Raw genomic sequence first — 20,565 nt, 5'->3', positions numbered from 1 at the left:
GTTAACAATTCTTGATGCTATTAACTTTCATAATAATGATACAAATAGCAGCTCACATTAATTGAGCATTGTATAGGTAATGAGTTCTTATTTGTAGTTTATATAATTTAATTTATTTAACTATTACAAAATCCTTTGAAAAAGTACCATTTTCATATTTTCAGATGAGAAAACTTAGACACAGAAAAGTTTAGTTAGTTGCACAAGGTTACACAACTAGGAAATGAAACCTAGATTGAAAACCAGGATCTCTGGATTTTCTGTTTTGGCTTTACAGAACTAACTTGCAGACTCATTCCACGAAGAACAACTAAAAATCAAAATAAAATATATTTATAAAAATCTGTTTGGCATTTGAGACCTACCAAGGGAACCAGGAAATCAGAAGCTACCATCCTGAAGTAAAGGGAAGCCTAGGGAAGTCCGCCCTAGGCGTGCCCTGACCAGACAGTGGACATGCGACCTCCCAGTGCATGGGACAGCAGTCAGCTAACTGAGCCACAGGCATACCAGGCAACCAGACCAAATTATTCAAAACCAAGAGATGTAGGTGATAGAATTATCAAACTCACACTTTAAAAATAACTGAGATTAATATATTCAGAAATTTTTTTAACAAGATGAAAAACTTCAGTAGAGAATTAGAAACTATGAAAAGGAATCATGAATATTTTTATGAGAATGAGAATATTTTCAAATTTAAAATTTTCATTCTTAATGGGGATTTAAGAATTTAGTAGATGAATTTATCAGCAAATTAGATACAAATTAGATTTTTTTTTTTTTGAGAAAGTAAGTGGAGAGAATTTCTCATCAGCCGACCTATACTTAAGGAAAGGACAGAAAGGGTAAATTTGTGGGGTATATATAAATGTCTTGTGGAATTTCAGTTATATGTAGAATTAAAATACTTAACAGCACAAAGATGGGGCAAGAGTAAATGGTGTTAGTGTTACGTTCTTGCATTGTCTGGATGATGTGTAAAGTACTAACTAAATTCGTTCTTTCATTGTCTGGATGATGTGTAAAGTACTAACTAAATTCCTACAGGGTAATCTCTAGAATAATCACGAAGGGAATAATGACATAATGTATAAATAACAAGTTAATATAGTGGAGAAATTAAGTGATCAAATATTTAACCAAAAGAAGGCAAGAAAGAGAAAAAGGAACAGAAGAGAATATGTGGTTCAAATAGGAAGAAGTACAGTGGTAGATTTAAGTTAACTATGTTATGTGTAAACAGATAGATGCTTGTTAAAAATGTAGAAAAATCTGATTATTTTAAATACCTAATTATTTAAAAAAAGACCCAATTGCCCTGGCCAATTTGACTCAGTAGATAGAGCATCGGCCGATGAACTGAAGGGTCCCTGGCTCGATTCTGGTCAAGGGCGCATGCCCAGGTTGTGGGCTCGATCCCCAGTTGGGGGACTTGCAGGAGGCAGTCAATCCATGATTCTCTTTCATCATAGATGTTTCTCTCTCTATCCCCCTCTTCCTTCCTCTCTGAAATCAATAAAAATATATTTTTTTAAAAAGACCCAATTATATAGAGCTTATAAGAGTTATAGCTTGAAATTTAGGCTTTAGAAAAGTTGAAAGTCAAGAGTTGGAAAAAGGCACACGGTACTTTGCAAACTTAACTAAACCCTGTACTTGTGCTGTGCTATGTCTAGCTCCTAAAGTGGTTGCTAGATATAAATTAGATAACCTTACTTATGGTTTTTTATTTTTAAATATATTTTGATTTCAGAGGGGAAGGGAGAGGGAGAGAGAGATAGAAATATCAATGATGAGAGAGAATCATTGATTGGCTGCCTTCTGCATGCCCTACACTGGAGAACGAGCCCAAACCTGGGGATGTGCCTTGACCGGGAATCAAGTCGTGACCTTCTGGTTCACAGGTCAATGCTCAACCAATGAGCCACACCGACCAGGCTACAGTTTTTTTTAAAGTACTGTCTTGTGTACATATGACATTACCAATACACTTAACTATTAAGTTTGAGGCACCTTGTTGCTTAACGTGGCATTCCCCACTCACCCCCATTTTGAGCTGATAGAGCAGTGGTTCTCAACCTTCTGGCCCTTTAAATACAGTTCCTCATGTTGTGACCCAACCATAAAATTATTTTCTTTGCTACTTCATAACTGTAATGTTGCTACTGTTATGAATCATAATGTAAATATCTGATATGCAGGATGGTCTTAGGCAACCCCTGTGAAAGGGTCGTTCAACTGCCAAAGGGGTCGCGACCCACAGTTTGAGAACCGCTGCGATAGAGTAAAGATAGAGTATGTCTTACACCATTGTACATATTTGTCTTATAGGTTGCTTGATTTTTTAGTAGCTCCCATATGTACACATTTATTTTATCCCTTAAGCTTCATATTTTCATTTAACTTACTGACTGGTATGGCTATTACCTCTTACTAGAAGCCCAGTGTATGAAATTCATACACAGGGGGTGGGGGTGTCCCCACAGCCCAGCCTGCACCCTCTCCAATCCGGGACCCCTTGGGGGATGTCCAACTGCCGGTTTAGCCCGATCCTGGGCCTAAACTGGCAGTCGGACATCCCTCTCACAATCCTGGACATCTGGCTCCTAATCGCTTACCTGCCTGCCTACCTGGTCGTCCCTAACTGCCCCGTCCCCCCTCCCCCCCGCTGGCCTAATCGCCCCTCACTGTCTCTGCATGCCGGCCTGATCGCTTCTCACTGCCCCCTCTGCCAGCCTAGTCGCCCCTAACTGCCCCCCATTGCCAGCAATTTTGCATATTACCTCTTTATTATATAGGATCTTTATTTTAAATCTGCTTTGTGGTATCTCTGCCTAATGATAACATGTGAATTATTTGATGCTGAAATAATCTCCTTTGACTGTCACCTATAGAGTTTCCAAACTAAATGACATTCTCCTTTTTTAATTTCCTGGGCTTTTAAAGAAATCCTCAAATTCTTCAGAATTGTTTTTTATAAATTATTCATATAATGAATATAGATCTCCATCATGTTAACTACCCTTTAGCATGAGGGATTTTTGAAGAATAGTAGGGATGTAATTCCTTATAAAATAATTCTACAGAAGTAGTTGGAGAATCTTGTCAGGACCTTTGCTTTGTATGACAGTCCACTATACATTGATTAAACAACATTGGTTGGAGAAACTTAAAAGATGTTAGTTTTCTTCTGCCTCTGATGTTTCGCTTAGCTTTTTAGGAAGTCATGTTAACTTTTTGTCAGACTGAAGGAGAAAATTAAAAATGATTATATTGACTCAGATCTGAATCACCCGAAATTAGTTTCCCTAGACAAAGTTGGTGTAATTCTGGACTAAATTTGGTGTCCTACCCATATGTTAGTGGGTACATTTGTATATGTGGTGTTCTAAGCCTTTCAGAAATGACTATACTTTAAAAGGACTTTTCTTTTGGGTTTCTTTTTCTTTTAGAACATGGGGAACTGAAATTTGTCAGTTAATTTGGTGGGTAGTGACAAAACCAAATATCTTTATCCTTTTTTCTCAGTGTTGAATATGAAGCTTAATTCTTGGAGTTTAAAATAATCTTTTTCTTATACATTTTACCTGGTATGAACAAAATTGTATAAGTTTTTGTAATTTAAGCAATAACTTTTTTATAGCAAGTCATCTGACCTGGATTGTCAAGGAAGGTAACTATTAGAGATGGAAGACAAAACTCATTAATTGCGGTTTCACTCCTGTATTCATTGCTATTCTTTTCATTTCTCTTTGAACAGGTTGTCCTTTGAACAGTGTTTGATGAACTACAGGAACATGCTTTAACTTGAGTGATTGTCTTAAATTAAAAGGTATAGGAAAGTTAAATACCAGATTAATGAAGCCATGTTGTATTGTTTAATAGGCAGTGAAATCAGCTGTGCAGACCATCACTGTTGGAGGCGTGAGCACATCACAGTTTAAGACAATTATTCCTCTGGCAACTGCTCCAAATGTCCAGCAGATCCAAGTGCCTGGAAGCAAGTTTCATTATGTCCGACTTGTTACTGCCACAACAGCCAGTAGCTCAACCCAGCCAGTTAGTCAGAATCCCAGTACAAACACTCAGCCTCTTCAGCAAGGTTAGTAATCGTTTTTTAAAATAGTAATTAATGCTTTGAACATTATTAAAAAACATCAGTCCTTTTCTTGCTGATCTGATTAATTATGGCACTTCAGCTGACAGTTTGAATTAGGAAGCAGTGAAATAGAATCAGTTGTATATGACCATAGTGTTTCATTCTGCTAGAAGTTGGTGCACAGTGTGCTATGCTACCAGATAATCATAATTATTTGCAGTTGGCCATTTTATTGTTAGTTTAAAAGCCTACCACTTATGCCAGTGAGATAAATTTAGATGGAACCAAATTATTTATCTTATTTTCTAAATTATGAAGATGTTTGATACACTTTGGGTCAGTTGAAATAATCAGTAGGCAAGGTATAAATGGTAAGTAAAAATTTATTTCACTTTCATATTTTGAATCTGTAATTGCCAATAAAAAGTCATTAAAATATGCTTTTATTTTGCTCAGTTATATTTTTTTCTGGAGGGTATTTCTGTTTATTAGTATAGTCCTTCCATTTTCTGTTTTATGTTTAATCTTTTCTGCCACCTGAAATACCCACGCACATAACCTTTCTTCATATTTACTTAAAAATTGAATAGTGTGAAAGGATTAGGACAGTTTATAGCTCAATATGTCTTTCCAAGGGCTTGATTTCCTATGAGTGATTTATTTATGCAAAAGAGAATTGGGCTCAACTTATACATTTTCCCACCAAAGCCATACAAAGCCATAGTATTCAAAGGCTGCATACTGTTAATTGCTGGCTGGATGGTAGGCAGCACTGTAGAAAGACCAGAAGATGCTTATTTAACCTTTTTAGAATATAATCTCCTACCATCTTGGTGAAGGAGGAAATCAGTTTAAGAAATTAAAGTCTTAAGAACTTGCAGGTATGGTTTCTGAAGTTTGGAAGGGGCTTTCTAAAAGGATTGTTCAGAATTCCTGTTAAAAACAAAAAGATTATGTCAGCTTCTATGAAAACTGCAGTAGTAGTGAAATGAGACTGCTGTAAAGATAAAGAGAAGGAGAGATAAGGACCGCTCACTTAGGTATAGAACATTAATATGACGCCCCCCCCTCCCTAGGTAATTTAGAAGTGTTCTGTTTTCTTCATTCCCCAGCTTTCAGTTAAGATGCAGAATGCAGATGCCAAGCTAATGGAAACCTAGAGTTCCCAAAGTTTCAAGCTCTGTGTGTGCTCAAGCACAGGGACAATTATCCTTCCTTTATTCTCCAAATAAGAATCATCAGTTTGTGGACAAGCCACACACCTCTTCCCCATTATTTCACAGATCACTAGGAACTTCTTGCGTTGTTTGTTTGTTTGTTTATTTTTATTGATTTCAGAGAGGAAAAGAGAGGGGGAGAGAGATAGAAACATCAATGATGAGAGAGAATCATTGATCGGCTGGCTCCTGCTTGCCCCCTACTGGGGATTGAGCCCGCAACCCAGGCATGTGCCCTTGACTGGAATCGAACCTGGGACCCTTCAGTCTGCAGGCCAATGCTCTATCCACTGAGCCAAATGAGCTAGGGCTCTTGTGTTCTTTTAGTTGTTGGATTTGCTTCAGAATTGCTGCTCTGTGTGCAAGTGGTATAGGGAGCCCACTCTTCGGTGTCTCAAGCATGAATTCAGGCTTTTAATTCCTTATAGTATTGCTGAGACCAGTCAACAATGGTTATTAAAATTTTACTAAAAGATAAAATAACTGAGGAGAATCAAACAGAACAGGAAACTTTCAAATCAGGTATCAGATGTCACTGCTCCTATAAATTCATGGTCATACACTCTTTGTATAGCATCTTTATTGAGATACTAGAGGCCCGATGCACGAAATTCTGCCTTCCCCCGGCTGCCGGCACCACCTTTCTCTGGCTGCCAGCACTGGCTTTCCTCCAGCATCTGGGACTCGGGCTTCCCTCGAAGCCCCAGCTTCATCCGGAAGGTCATCTGGTCTAATTAGCATATTATGCTTTTATTATTATAGATAATTCATATCTACTTGCATACTGCCTGGTGGCTTTTTGTATATTTAGAGATATGCAGTCATCATCACTAACTGTACATTTTCTGGAGGTTGTCGTCCTTCCCTCTTCTCCCTGGTTGGTCACCTTGCTGCATGGGCCTGCTCCCTTTTAGGTCAGAGTTCTCTAATGTTCTTCCAGGACTCAACTTCTCCTCTTCAGCCATCAATCCTCCCAGCCTTTCTATCAAAGGAAGTCTTTTTTCTTTTTCTTTTACAGTTCAGAGCAGTTTAGATCCCATTATCTCAACCTCCCTTTCAGACCAGGCTCAATCATTTGCATAAGTAAAAACCTAAGGGCTGTTCTTTCTAAATCCCTTTTTTAGACTATGGAAGTGGTGATAGTAGCACACATTGTATTTCTTTCAGTCCAAACATAATAGGTGTAGTGCCAGTCCTGAATTTTATCATAGCATTTCTCTATGTCAGGTTTCATTTTCCCTTTAAATCAGCTCATCCTTGTATTTTTAGTTTTAATAGCTGTCATTTTCCCAGTCACTTGAAAGCTTAGCAATGACGTTTTTTCCCTTATACCTGCAATTCTGCCATCCAAATGGTGGATAATTCCTGCTCCTTTCACCTCTATCATGTCTCTACAGCTGTTCTCTTTCCATTCCCAGCACTATCACCCCAGATCAGACCCTCATTTGTTGCATTCTTTTTAGCTTTTCTTGTTTCTTGCAACTCTATTCTGTTTTACGCATTTACACTTTCAAATACAGGTGTGTTTGGTGTTTGTTTTGTTTTTTTTTTTGGTTTGTTTGTTTTTTGTGGGGTTTTTTCCCCTATTCCAAATAGTATTTCTGGAGCACTTCAGAATTGTTAGAAACTTCTCATTGCCTACTGAATTAAAAATAGACTTCTACCTTAACATTCAAGGTCTTCAAAATGGCTGCAATCTGATTTTTGCTTGTGCTTGCCTATTTTAATCCTTGGTTCCAACCAAACTGGTCTGTTCACCAACATTTTTGTGAAATGCTTTGCACCTTCCCGGCATCGAGCCTCCACTTCTCATGCTTCTGTCCCTGCATGGAATGTCCTCCTCTGGGCTGTGTGCCCTCTCTGCAGCCTGTCCACTGGTCAGGACCTGTCTCAGGACACTCTGTCCTCAGTGCATTCTTTCCATACTCCCATCCTCTGCCAATCACATGTATGTTCTGTCTCATTTGAATTCCCACAGCACTTTCTTTTTTAACAGGATTTATTTGATTTGGTACTGTCTAATCTGCTCTACTTAATGTAATCTCTTTCAGCAGGTGTCTTGTACTTTAGTTTCCCTGGGATGCTGTCCACAATGCCATTTATATAGTAGTAATGTTTGTAGTAATAACAACAGTAATAACAGCATCTAACATTTATTAAGCACTTAACTATGTGTTGGGCACTTTTTAAATAAATTTTTATGAGTTAACATATTTAATCCTTATACCTAAATTTTAAAGGAGTTACTATCTCCATATTGCAGATGGAGATGCAGACAAAGAGAGTTTAAGTAGTTGGAATTAGAATCTCAGGGTCAGATGACTTATGAGCCCACCCATATTCTTTTTTAAAATCAATTTTTTAAATATCCACTGAGCCAAACCGGTTTCGGCTTAAAACCAATTTTTAAAAAATATATTTTTGATTTCAGAGAGGAAGGGAGAGGGAGAGAGAGATAGAAACATCAGTGATGGGAGAGAATCATGGATTGGCTGCCTCCTGCACGCTCCCTACTGGGGATTCAGCTCACAACCGGGGCTTGTGCCCTTAACTGGAATCGAACCCGGGACCCTTCAGTCCGCAGGCCGGATGCTCTATCCACTGAGCCAAACTGACTAGGTTGCCCACACATATTCTTAACCTTCATTCTATACTACCTTCTAGTAGGTACTTTGTAAATAATGACTTAAACAAGGATGATGTTTTCTTTAATTTAAATACGAACATAGCAATTAGAAATAGTACAGAATAGCATTGTTACCCAAGCTCCTGAATGGGAGGTTTTTAAGTTTATGCAACATTTCATCTGACTGTATTTAGTAGTGAATGTATAAATCATCTGCACACACATTGAAGTATTTTTAGAAGAATGTTTTAAATGAGAAACATTCCCTCATAAAGTGACTATATCTACCTGGTAGATGGGTTAAGGAATTTTGATAAAAGTTTCTTGGTAGATGGTTTAGGATTGCTCCTAATAAGAAACAGGTTGGAATTCTTTAAGCTCTTTCATGAGGCTATCTTGAGAGAGCTAAGAACCTTAAATGTTTTAAATATTATTGTATGGAAGTAAATTATACCTTTTTCCCCCCTTTCTAAAAAAGCAAAGCCTGTGGTTAGCACCACTCCAGTGCGGATGTCAGTTCCACTTACACAGACTGTCAAACAAGTGAGTATCACATAACTTCTTTTCTCAGTATCTCCCAAACAGACAATTTACTTTTAACATTGAAAGTTAAGATATTTTTTTAAAAATTAAGCTTTGGCCAGTTTTTTAAAGGAAAATGCCTGATTTACTTTTCACCAGTCTGTTCTTTGCTGCTTCTAATGATAGCAGAATCACCTGGAGCAGCGATAGCAGTGTGCATAACCTTCACATGCTGTGTCCAGTGCAATGTCATTGCCACTGTAGTGATGGACACTAGGCTTGGCCAACATGGCATAGCGCTCTATTTCAGACTTCCTAAGACTGGACAGTTGCTGGCAAGGGTGATCAGTTTCACTTTGCCTTGTCTGATAATTTTTAGAGGCTGCTTGTACCCCAGCATGTACTTCCCAGTTTTCATAGCAAGTTATAGCCTAGAATTGATTGACTCCAGCCACTTTAAAAAATATATACATATATATATTTTATTTTATTTTTTATTTTTTTTTTAAATATATTTTATTGATTTCAAAGAGGAAGGGAGAGGGAGAAAGAGACAGAAACCAATGATGAGAAAGAATCATTGATCAGCTGCCTCCTGCATGCCCCCCACCGGGGATTGAGCCCGTTATCCAGGCATGTGCCCTGACCAGGAATCAAACCTTAACCTCCTGGTTCATAGGTCAACACTCAATCATCAAGTCACACTGGCCGGGCAGCTTTTTAATCTTCTTTGCAGCCACCATCTTCCTGCCTTACCCATGGGTGAAAGTTAAGATTTAAGTATGAGAGATGTATATTGAATTGGAAAATCATAAAATTTATTTTTGTAATTATTTGATCTTCCTTTTTTTTAGGTTGTTCCAAAACCAATTAATCCAACTTCACAAATCGTTACTACTAGCCAGCCACAGCAACGGCTCATCATGCCTGCCACCCCACTGCCACAGATCCAGCCAAACCTCACTAACCTGCCGCCAGGCACGGTGCTGGCACCGGCTCCAGGGACAGGGAATGTGGGTTACGCAGTGCTTCCAGCTCAGTATGTTACTCAGGTATGAGGCAAAAATGAAGTCATTGCACTTCCAAAAGGATATTAGGTCTAAGATGGATAGCATTGTCACATTCTGAAAATGACTCAAACCATCTAACTCAGTATTAACACATTGTTTGCGGGTAGTTTTTATCGGGCGCTAACAGGTGGCGCGGGCCATTTTTGCTAATTTTTTGCGCAAATGGCAACGTTCAGTAAAATTACGATAACTTTAGTTTACGTATTTATATGGTACCCGCATTCTACCGCTAGTCTATAAAAATCGTATTAATACGTGTCCCACGCTCTACTACCAGTCAACGTAAAACATATAAGTGAAACGTATAAATACGTTTCCCGCATACAATGTGTTAAGATGGCACTTTCCAAAATCTTGAAATGTTAATGAAAACTTCTGAGTTTATTTTTGTGTATTCTTAACGTTGAGAAATATAAAGCACAAGTCAAATATATAAGTTAGACAATTTGGAGCTGAGAGCAGGTTGATGAGAGGGCAAGACCATCTATGATAATAAAAGCATAATATGCTAATTAGACCAGACAGCCGAACAACCTTCTGGACGTCCTCCTGGACAAAGCCACAGCGGCGGGGGCTGAGGTAGAGTGGTTAGGGGGATCAGGCAGGCAGGCAGAGTGGTTAGGGATGATCAGGCAGGCAAGCGAGCAGTTAGGGGTGATCAGGCAAGCAGGCAGAGTGGTTGGGGGCGATCAGGCAGGCGAGCAGTTAGAAGCCAGTGGTCCTGGATTGCGAGAGGGATGTCCAAGGGGTCCTGGATTGGAAGAGGTTTCAGGCCGGGCTGTGGGCCACCCCCCAACCCCCCGCAAGAATTTTGTGCACCAGGGCCTCTAGTATAGATGTAAGAGAAAATAAGATGAAGTTAAATTATCAGAGTCCAAATGAATTCAGAAAGGACTGTGACGCTAATAAAGCTCTTCTTCATTTATGAATATAAAGCCACTGACTTGTTCTTGGAAAATAGACTGTTAAATGGATTTCCAGGTGACATGTCTTGAGTGATCTGTCCAGACTCATTTTGTTCATCTTTATTATTATTTTTTTTTTTATTGATTTTTTACAGAGAGGAAGGGAGAGGGATAGAGAGTTAGAAGCATCGATGAGAGAGAAACATCGATCAGCTGCCTCCTGCATACCTCCTACTGGGGATGTGCCCGCAACCAAGGTTCATGCTCTTGACCGGAATCAAACCTAGGACCCTTCAGTCTGCAGGCCGATGCTCTATCCACTGAGCCAAACCAGTTAGGGCCATTTTGTCCATCTTTAGATCAAAGCCACAGATTATCCAGTTGGCTGGCTTAGATTAGGTGTGCTGCTTCTAGGAAGCAGAAGTTTTCTTTTTCATATCAGAGTCAAGCAAATTTGCCCAGTCAGGTTGTTCAGTGGTTGAGCATTGACCCATGAACCAAGAGGTCACTGGTTCCATTCCTGGTCAGGACACATGCCTGGGTTTTGGGCTTAATCCCCAGGAGGGGCTGTGCAGGAGGCAGCCAGTCAATGTTTCTCTCTTGTCAAAGTCTCTATTCCTCTCCCTTTCTCTCTAAAATCAATAACAACACTTTTAGAAAGTTAAGAGTCAAGCAAATTAGTACCATGTTCTAAGCTATTGAATTGTTGATTTTTTCAGCTTGTAAGAGGAGAAACAGAAACCTATCTACTTTAATGAAATGTACTTTGGTGTATGGTGTGTGGCTACTAATTTTTAAATACCATTAATGTTCAGTATTTTTATCATTAGCATCTCTTTTATGTTTAGAAATCAGTGTAAAATAGAAACTTAATTATTGTGCATGTAACTTCTCATTTTTTATAACTTGCAATGTGATGAATGATCAATATAGTAAATTTTATTTACATTGCATTTTTCTAGCCAATACAAGAGATTACAGTACTTTTAGGGAATTTTCTAATTCTAATAAGATACTCCTCTATGAAAAATTTATTATACAGGCAGTCCTTGGGTTACGTCGGACTCAATGTATGTTGTTTCGTGGTTATATCGCCATCTCCCATTTACAGTATTTATTTTAAAAAAAAGTTCCGTCATTTTGACGTATGCACTTTATGTTTTTTATTATTTATTTACCACAAGTAAAGGTCAGGAATTGTTATCTTCCTTTCAAATTTTTTTTACTGTTTCACTTCATTACTGCTGTGTATGTGCTCCATGTGAGTGACGTAGGTGCTTATGTAGGTGGGTTCTGATTTACGGCGAAAATCACGTTTCGTTGCGCTGTAGAAATGGATCCTCAATGTAACCTGAGGACCTACTGTATTTGTACCATGTTGTACTTTAAAATGTTCACATTGTTTTTACCTCTAATATTAGTTTGGATCTTTAGAAAAGCTGCCTTGAGGTAGTATGTTTGCATGAGATTTTTCATTTTATTTTTTCTGTTTTAGTAAATGAATTTGTGCTTCTCACTGATAACTATATCTGCGACTATTGTCCATTTTTGTAAATATGGTCTAAAATTATCTTTCTTTACATGTAGCTACAGCAGTCTTCATATGTGTCTATAGCAAGCAGCTCTAACTTTACTGGTACATCAGGTGTCCAGACCCAGGCAAGGCTTCCATTCAATGGGTGAGTATTTGGAAAATATGTAAGTTAAATTGTTGGATCAGGTTAAATGCAGCATCAAATATATATATTTCAAGATACATTTATTTGATTTTTTTCCCCCTTAAAGCTATGTGAGATAGTCAAAAGAACTCCCAAATATCTTATTTGAGGGCCATCCCTTGAGATGCCTGTTCTAGTTTTGTCATATCCAACACTGTATCAGTGCCAACCCAGGGCTCCCCCCCGCCGCCAGAGGCCCTCATCTCCTCCATCATTCCCACACATTGTCTTGCCACCAAGTGTGAATAATGATATTTTTGAAAACCTGGAGAATTCCTTCTCCTCCCCTACAAACCAAGCTTTCTGCTCAGGATGAGTTTCCAGCTGAGTCTGGAGGCCGCTGGAGTTTTCCCAGGAATGGTGTCGGGGAGTGAAAGGGGGTTCTTGGTGATGTGTGGGTGGACTTTTTAAATTTTAAGAGTCATGTATTTATTTTCATGTATTAAATATATTAGTAGCTCATCCAAAAAATAAAAGAGAAGTCCCAACTTTCTTTTTCTTGAATATATTAATTTTTCCACATGCTTTATTCTCTCTCTGTCTCCCCTCTTCTCTCCTTTTCCCACCCTGAATATATTTTTTAAAGGATATTGGCTTTTAAATTGTTTTGTTGGGTCCTTGCTTTTTTTGTTGTGTGTGTGTGTGTGTGTGTGTGTGTGTTTAATCTGTTGTTTGTTGCCTTTGCAATGTTGGATGAACTAGTCTTACCTCTCCCCTCCAAAATTCCAGCTCCATGAACTCTTTTCTACTCACTATCTTTTATAATTAATTCTGAAAAGTTTTGGGGAGATTTAAACTTTAGTTCTCTGAAGGAAGAGTATTTTTTGTGGAATGTTCTGTAGAAGTTATTGATAATGTTTTTTTTTTTTAAAGGATTTTTTACTGACTTTGAGAGAGAGAGGAAAGGAGAGAGAGAGAAACATCGATTTGAGAGTGCTCACCCCGCACTGGGGATCGAGCCTGCAACTTGGGCATGTGCCCTGACCAGGAATCAAACTGGCAACCTTTTGGTGCACAGGGATGATGCCCAACCAACTGAGCCACACTGGCCAGGGCCGATAATGTGCCCCCCCCTCATATCTTGACTCTCTGCCTATGTTTTCATGTTACAACTTGCTTTTGAACTTAATGTAAATGGAACAACATAGCAAACTTTTATTAGAGATTTATACATTTGTTAAAGCTTTGTCTTAGGAGGAATTTACAGGTCCGAGACTTTATTAATTTTGAATACTTTTAACTGATTAAAATGTGTATCTTTTTTTGTGTGTCTGTATAGTATAATCCCATCAGAGTCTGCCAGTCGGCCCAGAAAGCCCTGTAATTGTACAAAATCGCTGTGTTTGAAATTGTAAGTCTTTTTGCTACTGTTTCCTCATTTGATATTCCCAAAAATGCTTTTAAAAATAAATATAGTTAACTAAAATTGCTTTATAGACCAATTCCGTAAGTCTAAGTAATTTAAAGAAACATACAAGTGTGAATGTTTGAGAGTATGATAGTGTGAAAATACTGTTTCATTCATTCAGGAAAAAATAATTGTAGGGTCTTTACCATAGATGAGGCACAGGAGTAGGAGTTAGGGACACAGCAGCAGGAGACAGACGTAGTCTCTGTCCTCATTAATAATAAATTTTATCTTATTTATGACCTTTATCATTTGGTCTCTTTGAGGTGATACTCTGAGTAGTCTTAAAATTATTGGATGATTAATTTGCTTATTAATACTGAAGTAAGAGATTTGACATGAAACAATTAAATGAAAAGCATTGGCCATGTGGGAGTTTAGAATCCAAAGAAGCATGGCAGTAGTTCATTCAAGTGAGCAGGTTCCACTAACAAAATATAACCCATATTTCTCCTTTTTCGTGATTTTGAAATAACTTACCTTGGGGGCACACAGAATCGTGTAGCTCTAGTGTTGACAGCTGTTACTACTGGAACTAAATTTCTAAAGTAAAATTCTAGGAGCCAGTGACTTTAATTTTGAGCTTTATCATGTAGTTGACAGTATATGTTAACTCTAACTGGGTAGCACTGAGTACATTTCTAAAATGTCTTATCACGTGTATAATGCTATTAAATCAGATAATTTATAGTTTTGTTTATTTTAAAAATGACTTTTTTAATATAACTTACACCAACTTTTATATTCCAGATATTGTGATTGCTTTGCAAATGGTGAATTTTGCAACAACTGCAATTGTACTAATTGTTACAATAATTTGGAACATGAAAATGAAAGGCAAAAAGCAATAAAGGTGATTATTTTTTATTTCATTTAACTGATGAAAATTTTAGTTTTCACCTGTTTTATGTGGAACTCTTTGTTTTACAAGGAAAATTAACTCCCCTTTGCAATATTTAAATTTAATTTCCTGTGATTTAACATCACTTGGTATGTGCTCTGTTTTGATAGGCATGCCTTGACAGAAATCCAGAAGCTTTTAAGCCTAAAATAGGAAAAGGAAAGGAGGGAGAATCAGATCGACGTCACAGCAAAGGATGTAATTGCAAACGCTCAGGATGTCTTAAAAACTACTGTGAATGCTATGAGGTGAGGTGCTGGCTGGGGAAAGTAATGTAGCCATCTTTTGAAAATCACGTTAGAAAGAGCATACTATAAAATTTCACTTGAAAATTGGGAGATTGCTTTGCTATTGGAGTATGAAGATACGCATAGTTGGCACAAGGGCCCTCATTTGAGCAAGACCTTCTGGCCTCCCCAAGCAAGGCTCAGAGAGCAATACAGGCCTACCTCGTTTTATTGCACCTAGCTTTACTGTGCTTCACAGATGTCGAGGTTCTTGGGTTTTTTTTACAAATTAAAGCAAAACACTCCACAGCAAAAAGATTACAACTCGCTTGCAGTGGTCTGGAACCAAACCTGCAATATCTCTGAGGTATGCCTGTGGTTTAGTTTTGTCATTACAGTTTGGGATCTCATTAGCTGCTTTACCAGTTCATAACTTCTTGATCATTATACATGGAAGTATCCAAATCAGATTTTCAATAAAAATAATGTCAGAGTGGATGGGAAACTCTATAGTGGTTCTCAGCTGAAGGTCAATACTACCCAGTCTGTCCCCCATGGGCTTTTTGAAATGTATATAGATGCAAAATAGCCTGCATTTCAGGGTATAGTCCTGAAAATAAAGATTTATATTGCCAATAGTGCACTATTGAAGAACACTGCTCTGTGGAAAAGTAAATTATGTTAAGAAGTTTGCTTTGTTAACATAAAAACAGGAAAGGAGGAATGTAAAATATTGCTAGAAAAAGTTATTGGTCATTGTGAAGTGATTGCATCTGTTTTTACTCTTTATCACCCCACTCAACTGGCTGTTTTTATTTATTCATCAGGAATCTTTTTTTTTAAATCCTCACCTGAGGATATATTTTTATTGACTTTTAGAGAGAGAGGAAGGGAAGAAGGGAGGGAGAGAGGCAGGGGAGGGGAAACATCCATCGATTACCTGCCATTTGTTCCCGGATGGGATGGAGCCACCACCTTTTGGTGCACGGGAAGACACTCCAACCAAATAGCCACCCGGCCAGGACCCAGGCATCTTTTCTGAAGAACGTAATTGAAACTCCTTTGACAGATGCCATGTAAATCATCCTCTTGTTTCAGAGAAAGTACTATATAGTTCATTATTTTTCTATTCCAAGGTTAAATACAAGAATCTAGTCAGGCCAAGATTAGCTCTTCCCTCCCTCCCACCCTATCTCCCTCCCTCCCTTCCCTTTTTCTTTCTTTGTTAGAGAGAAACATCAATGTGAAAGAGAAACATTAATTGGTGGCCTCCTGTTTGTGCCCCCGACTGGGATTGTCCTGCCCAAGAATCAATCCTGTTAACTTTTGGTGCCTTGGACGATGCTCCAACCAACCCATCCATCTGGCGAGGGCTGTAATTGGTTTCTTGGTGCACCTGAAACTCTTTAATGAGATTCTTTGGAGTTGAGTCATTCCTACAGTTGGCTCTTCTTATCTGATATATTTTTATTCTTTCAGATTTCACTTTATAGTTTTGGCAGAAGGCCTAGCCTTGCACTTGGTCAGGTAATACCACCAAGGATTGCACTCTCCCCTAGTAAGGTTTGCTCTGCTGCAGGAGTATGCAAGATTTGTGTACTGCCCTGGACAGTGTGGCTCAGTTGGTTGAGCATTGTCCCATGCAACCAAAGGTCACTGGTTTGACTCTTGATCAGGGCACATGCCTGGATTGCGAGCTTGATGTCCAGTAGGGGGCATGCAGGAGACAGCCGACTGATGATTCTCTCTCATCATTGATGTTTTTCTCTATCTCCCCACCTTCCTCTTTCTCTAAAAATCAATTTTAAAAACATATTTTTTTAAAAAGGTTTGTATACTGAATTCCTCATTTATGTATTGCATAGGTCAAAAAAACCACTCGGGAAATATAGGAAAGTAAATTTTGTTAGTCCTAAAGTCAGTATGAGTGAACATTGCATATAATCAAGATTATTTTTTAAAGTCTCTTAAAATCTGAGTCCAACAAGCCAGTTTTTCATTCAGTGTTGGAAGAGATTAACTCTTCTTTAAATTTTATTTTATGTTTGTATTGATATTAGAGAGAGGAAGAGAGGGGGAAAGAGAAATAGAAACATCAATGATGAGAGAGAATCATTGATCAGCTGCCTCCTACTGGGGATCAAGTCCATAATCGAGGCATGTGTCCTGACTGGGAATCAAACCGTGACCTCCTGGTTCATGGGTCAAAGTTCAGCCACTGAGCCACCCTGGCTGGGCTTGACTCTATTATTTGTTGTTGTTTGAACACCTGATCAAATAGGTGGCTTCCGCTAGTAAATCATATCATATAAAAATTACCATGAATATGTTAAATTTTAAGCCATAAAACCAAGTCCACAAAAAGAGAGAAAATGGAAATTGATGTAAAGCTAGGTCAGAAAGGCAAAGAAACCCTTTCGTTGGTGTGTCAGTGAACAATCATGCTATTCAGACAGATATGAACTAATCATTTAATTGAATTGTTTAGCAAATCTGTGAATCAGTCATCTTGTGTGTTGGAGTGATGGTCAATTTGCATATTACCTCTTCATTATATAGGATATTAAAAGTGATAGACATATACACCTTTTACATAGGAGAATACAGGATAGTTAATAGTCAGCAGTTAACACAATAAAAATAACAATGAGAGGATTTGTAGACTCTGCTCTGGTGCATAGATTGTGCTCTGAAGGTCCGGAACAAAAGGCAAAATACCCTGACTTTCCAAAGGTATGTTGTCATAGATGCAAAACACAGTAGACAAGCCCTAGCCAGCTTGGCTCAATGGATAGAGAGTCAGCCTGCAGACTGAAGGGTCCCAGGTTCGATTCCGGTCGAGGGCATGTGCCTGGGTTGCGGCACATCCCCAGTGGGGGATGTGCAGGAGGCAGCCGACCAATGATTCTTTCTCATCATTGATGTTTCTATCTCTCTTCCCTTCCTCTCTGAAATCAATAAAGAAATATATTTTTTAAAAAAACAGTAGACAAGCTAAGTTGAGGAAAAGATTGACTTTTGTCAGGCAAGATACTAGCCTAGGACATGACTACCTGCCATATAAACTGCTTTTTATTAAAAAGTTTTCATTTCAGCCTGACCAGTGTGGCTCAGTGGTTGAATATTGACCTGTGAACCAGGAGGTCATACTTCGATTCCCCGTCAGGGCACATGCCTGGGTTGTGGGCTCCATCCCCAGGGAGAGCGTGCAGGAGACAGCCAATTATCAGTGATTCTCATTATTGATGTTTCTCTCTCTTCCTCTTCCTTCCTCTCTGAAATCAATAAAAATATATATATTTTAAAAAGTTTTCATTTCAGACCATTCTTGAGGTTACTTTAGGTCTCTGAGTTTGCAAGGCCGCCATGCAGGCCTTCCCTGAGCTTATCAGGTTAGCATGTGGCCTCTTTTCAGTCCATATAGTTTATAGAAATAAAAACATTATATATACAAAAAATCTTTTTATGCATTGTTTGTGGTACTCATGACCTGGAAGCAAATGGCCATCCAACTAAAAAATGAAAAAGACTTTAGGATTTGTGAGGTAGTACATGTATGTGTACATAATATCTATTTTTTTTTTCATAAATATACATATACTTACATATTTTTTATGATTTAATATGGGCTCTTGAAGGGTTTGAGGAATCTGGAGAAGGTAGTTCAAGGAGGGAGATATTCATAATAAAAACAGCAACTATGAAATCCTTTCCATGTGGTATTGTGTGTTTGCATAAATGGGAGGTCACCAATATGTTAACGATGACTTGATTGAGGTGGTTCGATTCTATGTGACCCTTATTTTTAATATTGTAGTGAGTCATTCATATTCTTTATAAAGAACATGTTTTTCATATTAGGAGGAAAATCTACAGTGGTGGGGGGGGCGGGAAATGAACTCAAACAGAAACATTGCATCACCACTCTCAGACTTAAGAATACCTACCTACACACATGAGTAGTTAGCCCATTTGGTGTTTGTCAGCAAGAGTGGTTTCCATTTTATCTTATGTCAGTTGACCAGTTATCTGTTGATTTGATCAGGGAGTCTATAGTAACTTGTTTTGGTTTTGATTTGGAAGCTTTTCTTTTGTCAATCTTTTAGGCAAAAATAATGTGTTCCTCAATATGCAAATGTATTGGCTGTAAGAATTTTGAAGAAAGCCCAGAAAGGAAGACATTGATGCACTTGGCAGATGCAGCTGAAGTAAGGGTACAGCAACAAACAGCGGCGAAGACTAAGTTATCCTCTCAAATTTCAGACTTGCTTACTAGGCCAACACCAGCTTTGAGTAGCGGAGGAGGAAAGTAAGTTAATAGTGTCATCTCTTTATAATATTACATGAATATTCATTTTTGGTAAAGTTTGTTTTTTTGGACAAAATTGAGTTTATACTTGGTTGTTGCAAATCTGATCTTTACATTTTCTTGCTATCTTTACTTATTGTAAAGGAATTTAAAGGCAACAGAAAAATCACTCAGGCACATTGCACAGTTCTAAAATGCACAGTAATGCTTTATTTCACTCGGCTTTAATTTCTTTGGCTTTCTCCCTACTAAAATAAGCAATTATATACTTTAACAAACCTCTAAGAAAACTAGATTTTTCATATCGCTTAGTGGTTATGTCATTTTCCATATTTTTGTACTTTCTTACTGTCAATGTAAGGAAATGTCCAGACCTGTAAGAATTTTTAGGAATTTATTTGGGCCAAACTAAGGAAAATTACTGGGAAGTTAAGTCTCAATGGACTGAGAAAATGCTCCAGAGATCGGTAGTTTTGCACCTTATTTTATACATTAAAATAAAAGGAGGAGGCATAGGGTGTTATGAAATTCATTGGTGATAGATTAGGGAGATGGGAGTAAGCAAAGTAGGGAAATCTCTGGGATTGGATTAAAGGTAAAACAAATTACCCTGACATTCCAAAGGTTATCATTAATGCAAAAAGACAATAGACTGGCTTAGTTAAGGTCAAGATTGACCTTTGTCTAGAAAGATACTGGCCTAGGACTACCCTCCATGACTAGCTTTTATTTACTTATTTATTTTTTAATATATTTTATTGATTTTTTTCCAGAGAGGAAGGGAGAGGCATAGAGAGTTAGAAACTTCGATCAGCTGCCTCCTGCACACCCCCCACTGGGGATGTGCCCACAACCAAGGCACATGCCCTTGACCGGAATAGAACCTGGGACCCTTCAGTCCTCAGGTCAATGCTCTATCCACTGAGCCAAACCTGTTAGGGCTAATTAGAAAGTTTTTAATTTCAAGTCATCTTATAAGGTTACTCTGAGGATACTCTGTAAGGACGCCATGCAGGTCTCCCTTGAGCAGGTCAGGTTTAGTTTCATCCACATTACCTTTTCTTGCCTTTTCTGTGCCCTCTTAGCGCCAGTCAAACACTATATTATTATAGCTCCTTATTTCACTAGACTGCTGAGCTCTGGAGTAGAAAAGCTGGAGCTTCCTTTAAAATCAGGGCGACCTGAGTTTAAATATATCTGTGCTCTGTAGTAGTGTGTGAATTCAACAAGAACTTCATCTCTGAGCCTGTTTTCTTAGCCTTCAAATCACCCTTATCACAGACTGTGAGGAGAAAAGCATCTCTGTTGCAGTTTTTGGCAGGGCCTTATTCTACAAGTCTACTGACTTGGATTTATAGTAGTTAGAGGTTAATTTGAGGAATTATTAAATGCAATGACCTTTGCAAATGGTGTATAATTTAAAATATAGCCCTGCCGAAACCGTGACTCTCTATCTCTCTCCCTTCCTCTCTGGAAAAAAATCAATAAAATATATAAAAAAATAAATAAAATGTCTAAGTTGAAATAAGATCTAATACTTACAAAAGTAAGACTTCTTTT

The 20,565-nt window shown here is 38.2% G+C and overlaps 1 protein-coding gene and 1 pseudogene across 5 annotated transcripts in view; one reads left to right on the top strand and one right to left on the bottom strand.

The window, feature by feature from the left end:
* Positions 1-20,565, top strand: part of LIN54 (lin-54 DREAM MuvB core complex component) — a 65,843-nt gene that overhangs the window by 41,281 nt on the left and 3,997 nt on the right. For all 5 annotated transcript variants that reach the window (XM_006778215.2, XM_006778213.2, XM_015557656.1 and 2 more), the window contains exons 5-12: positions 3,889-4,105; positions 8,424-8,488; positions 9,322-9,519; positions 12,030-12,121; positions 13,440-13,511; positions 14,319-14,421; positions 14,580-14,717; positions 18,803-19,005. In XM_006778215.2, coding sequence (XP_006778278.1) covers positions 3,889-4,105; positions 8,424-8,488; positions 9,322-9,519; positions 12,030-12,121; positions 13,440-13,511; positions 14,319-14,421; positions 14,580-14,717; positions 18,803-19,005 — 1,088 coding nt within the window. The remainder of the gene's footprint in view (positions 1-3,888; positions 4,106-8,423; positions 8,489-9,321; positions 9,520-12,029; positions 12,122-13,439; positions 13,512-14,318; positions 14,422-14,579; positions 14,718-18,802; positions 19,006-20,565) is intronic.
* Positions 8,613-9,210, bottom strand: LOC102752642 (annotated as a pseudogene).

The sequence above is a fragment of the Myotis davidii genome, unplaced genomic scaffold (assembly GCF_000327345.1).
Source record: "Myotis davidii unplaced genomic scaffold, ASM32734v1 scaffold449, whole genome shotgun sequence".
NCBI classification, from domain to species: Eukaryota; Metazoa; Chordata; class Mammalia; order Chiroptera; family Vespertilionidae; genus Myotis; species Myotis davidii.
This window is presented reverse-complemented; position numbering and strand designations above follow the sequence as displayed.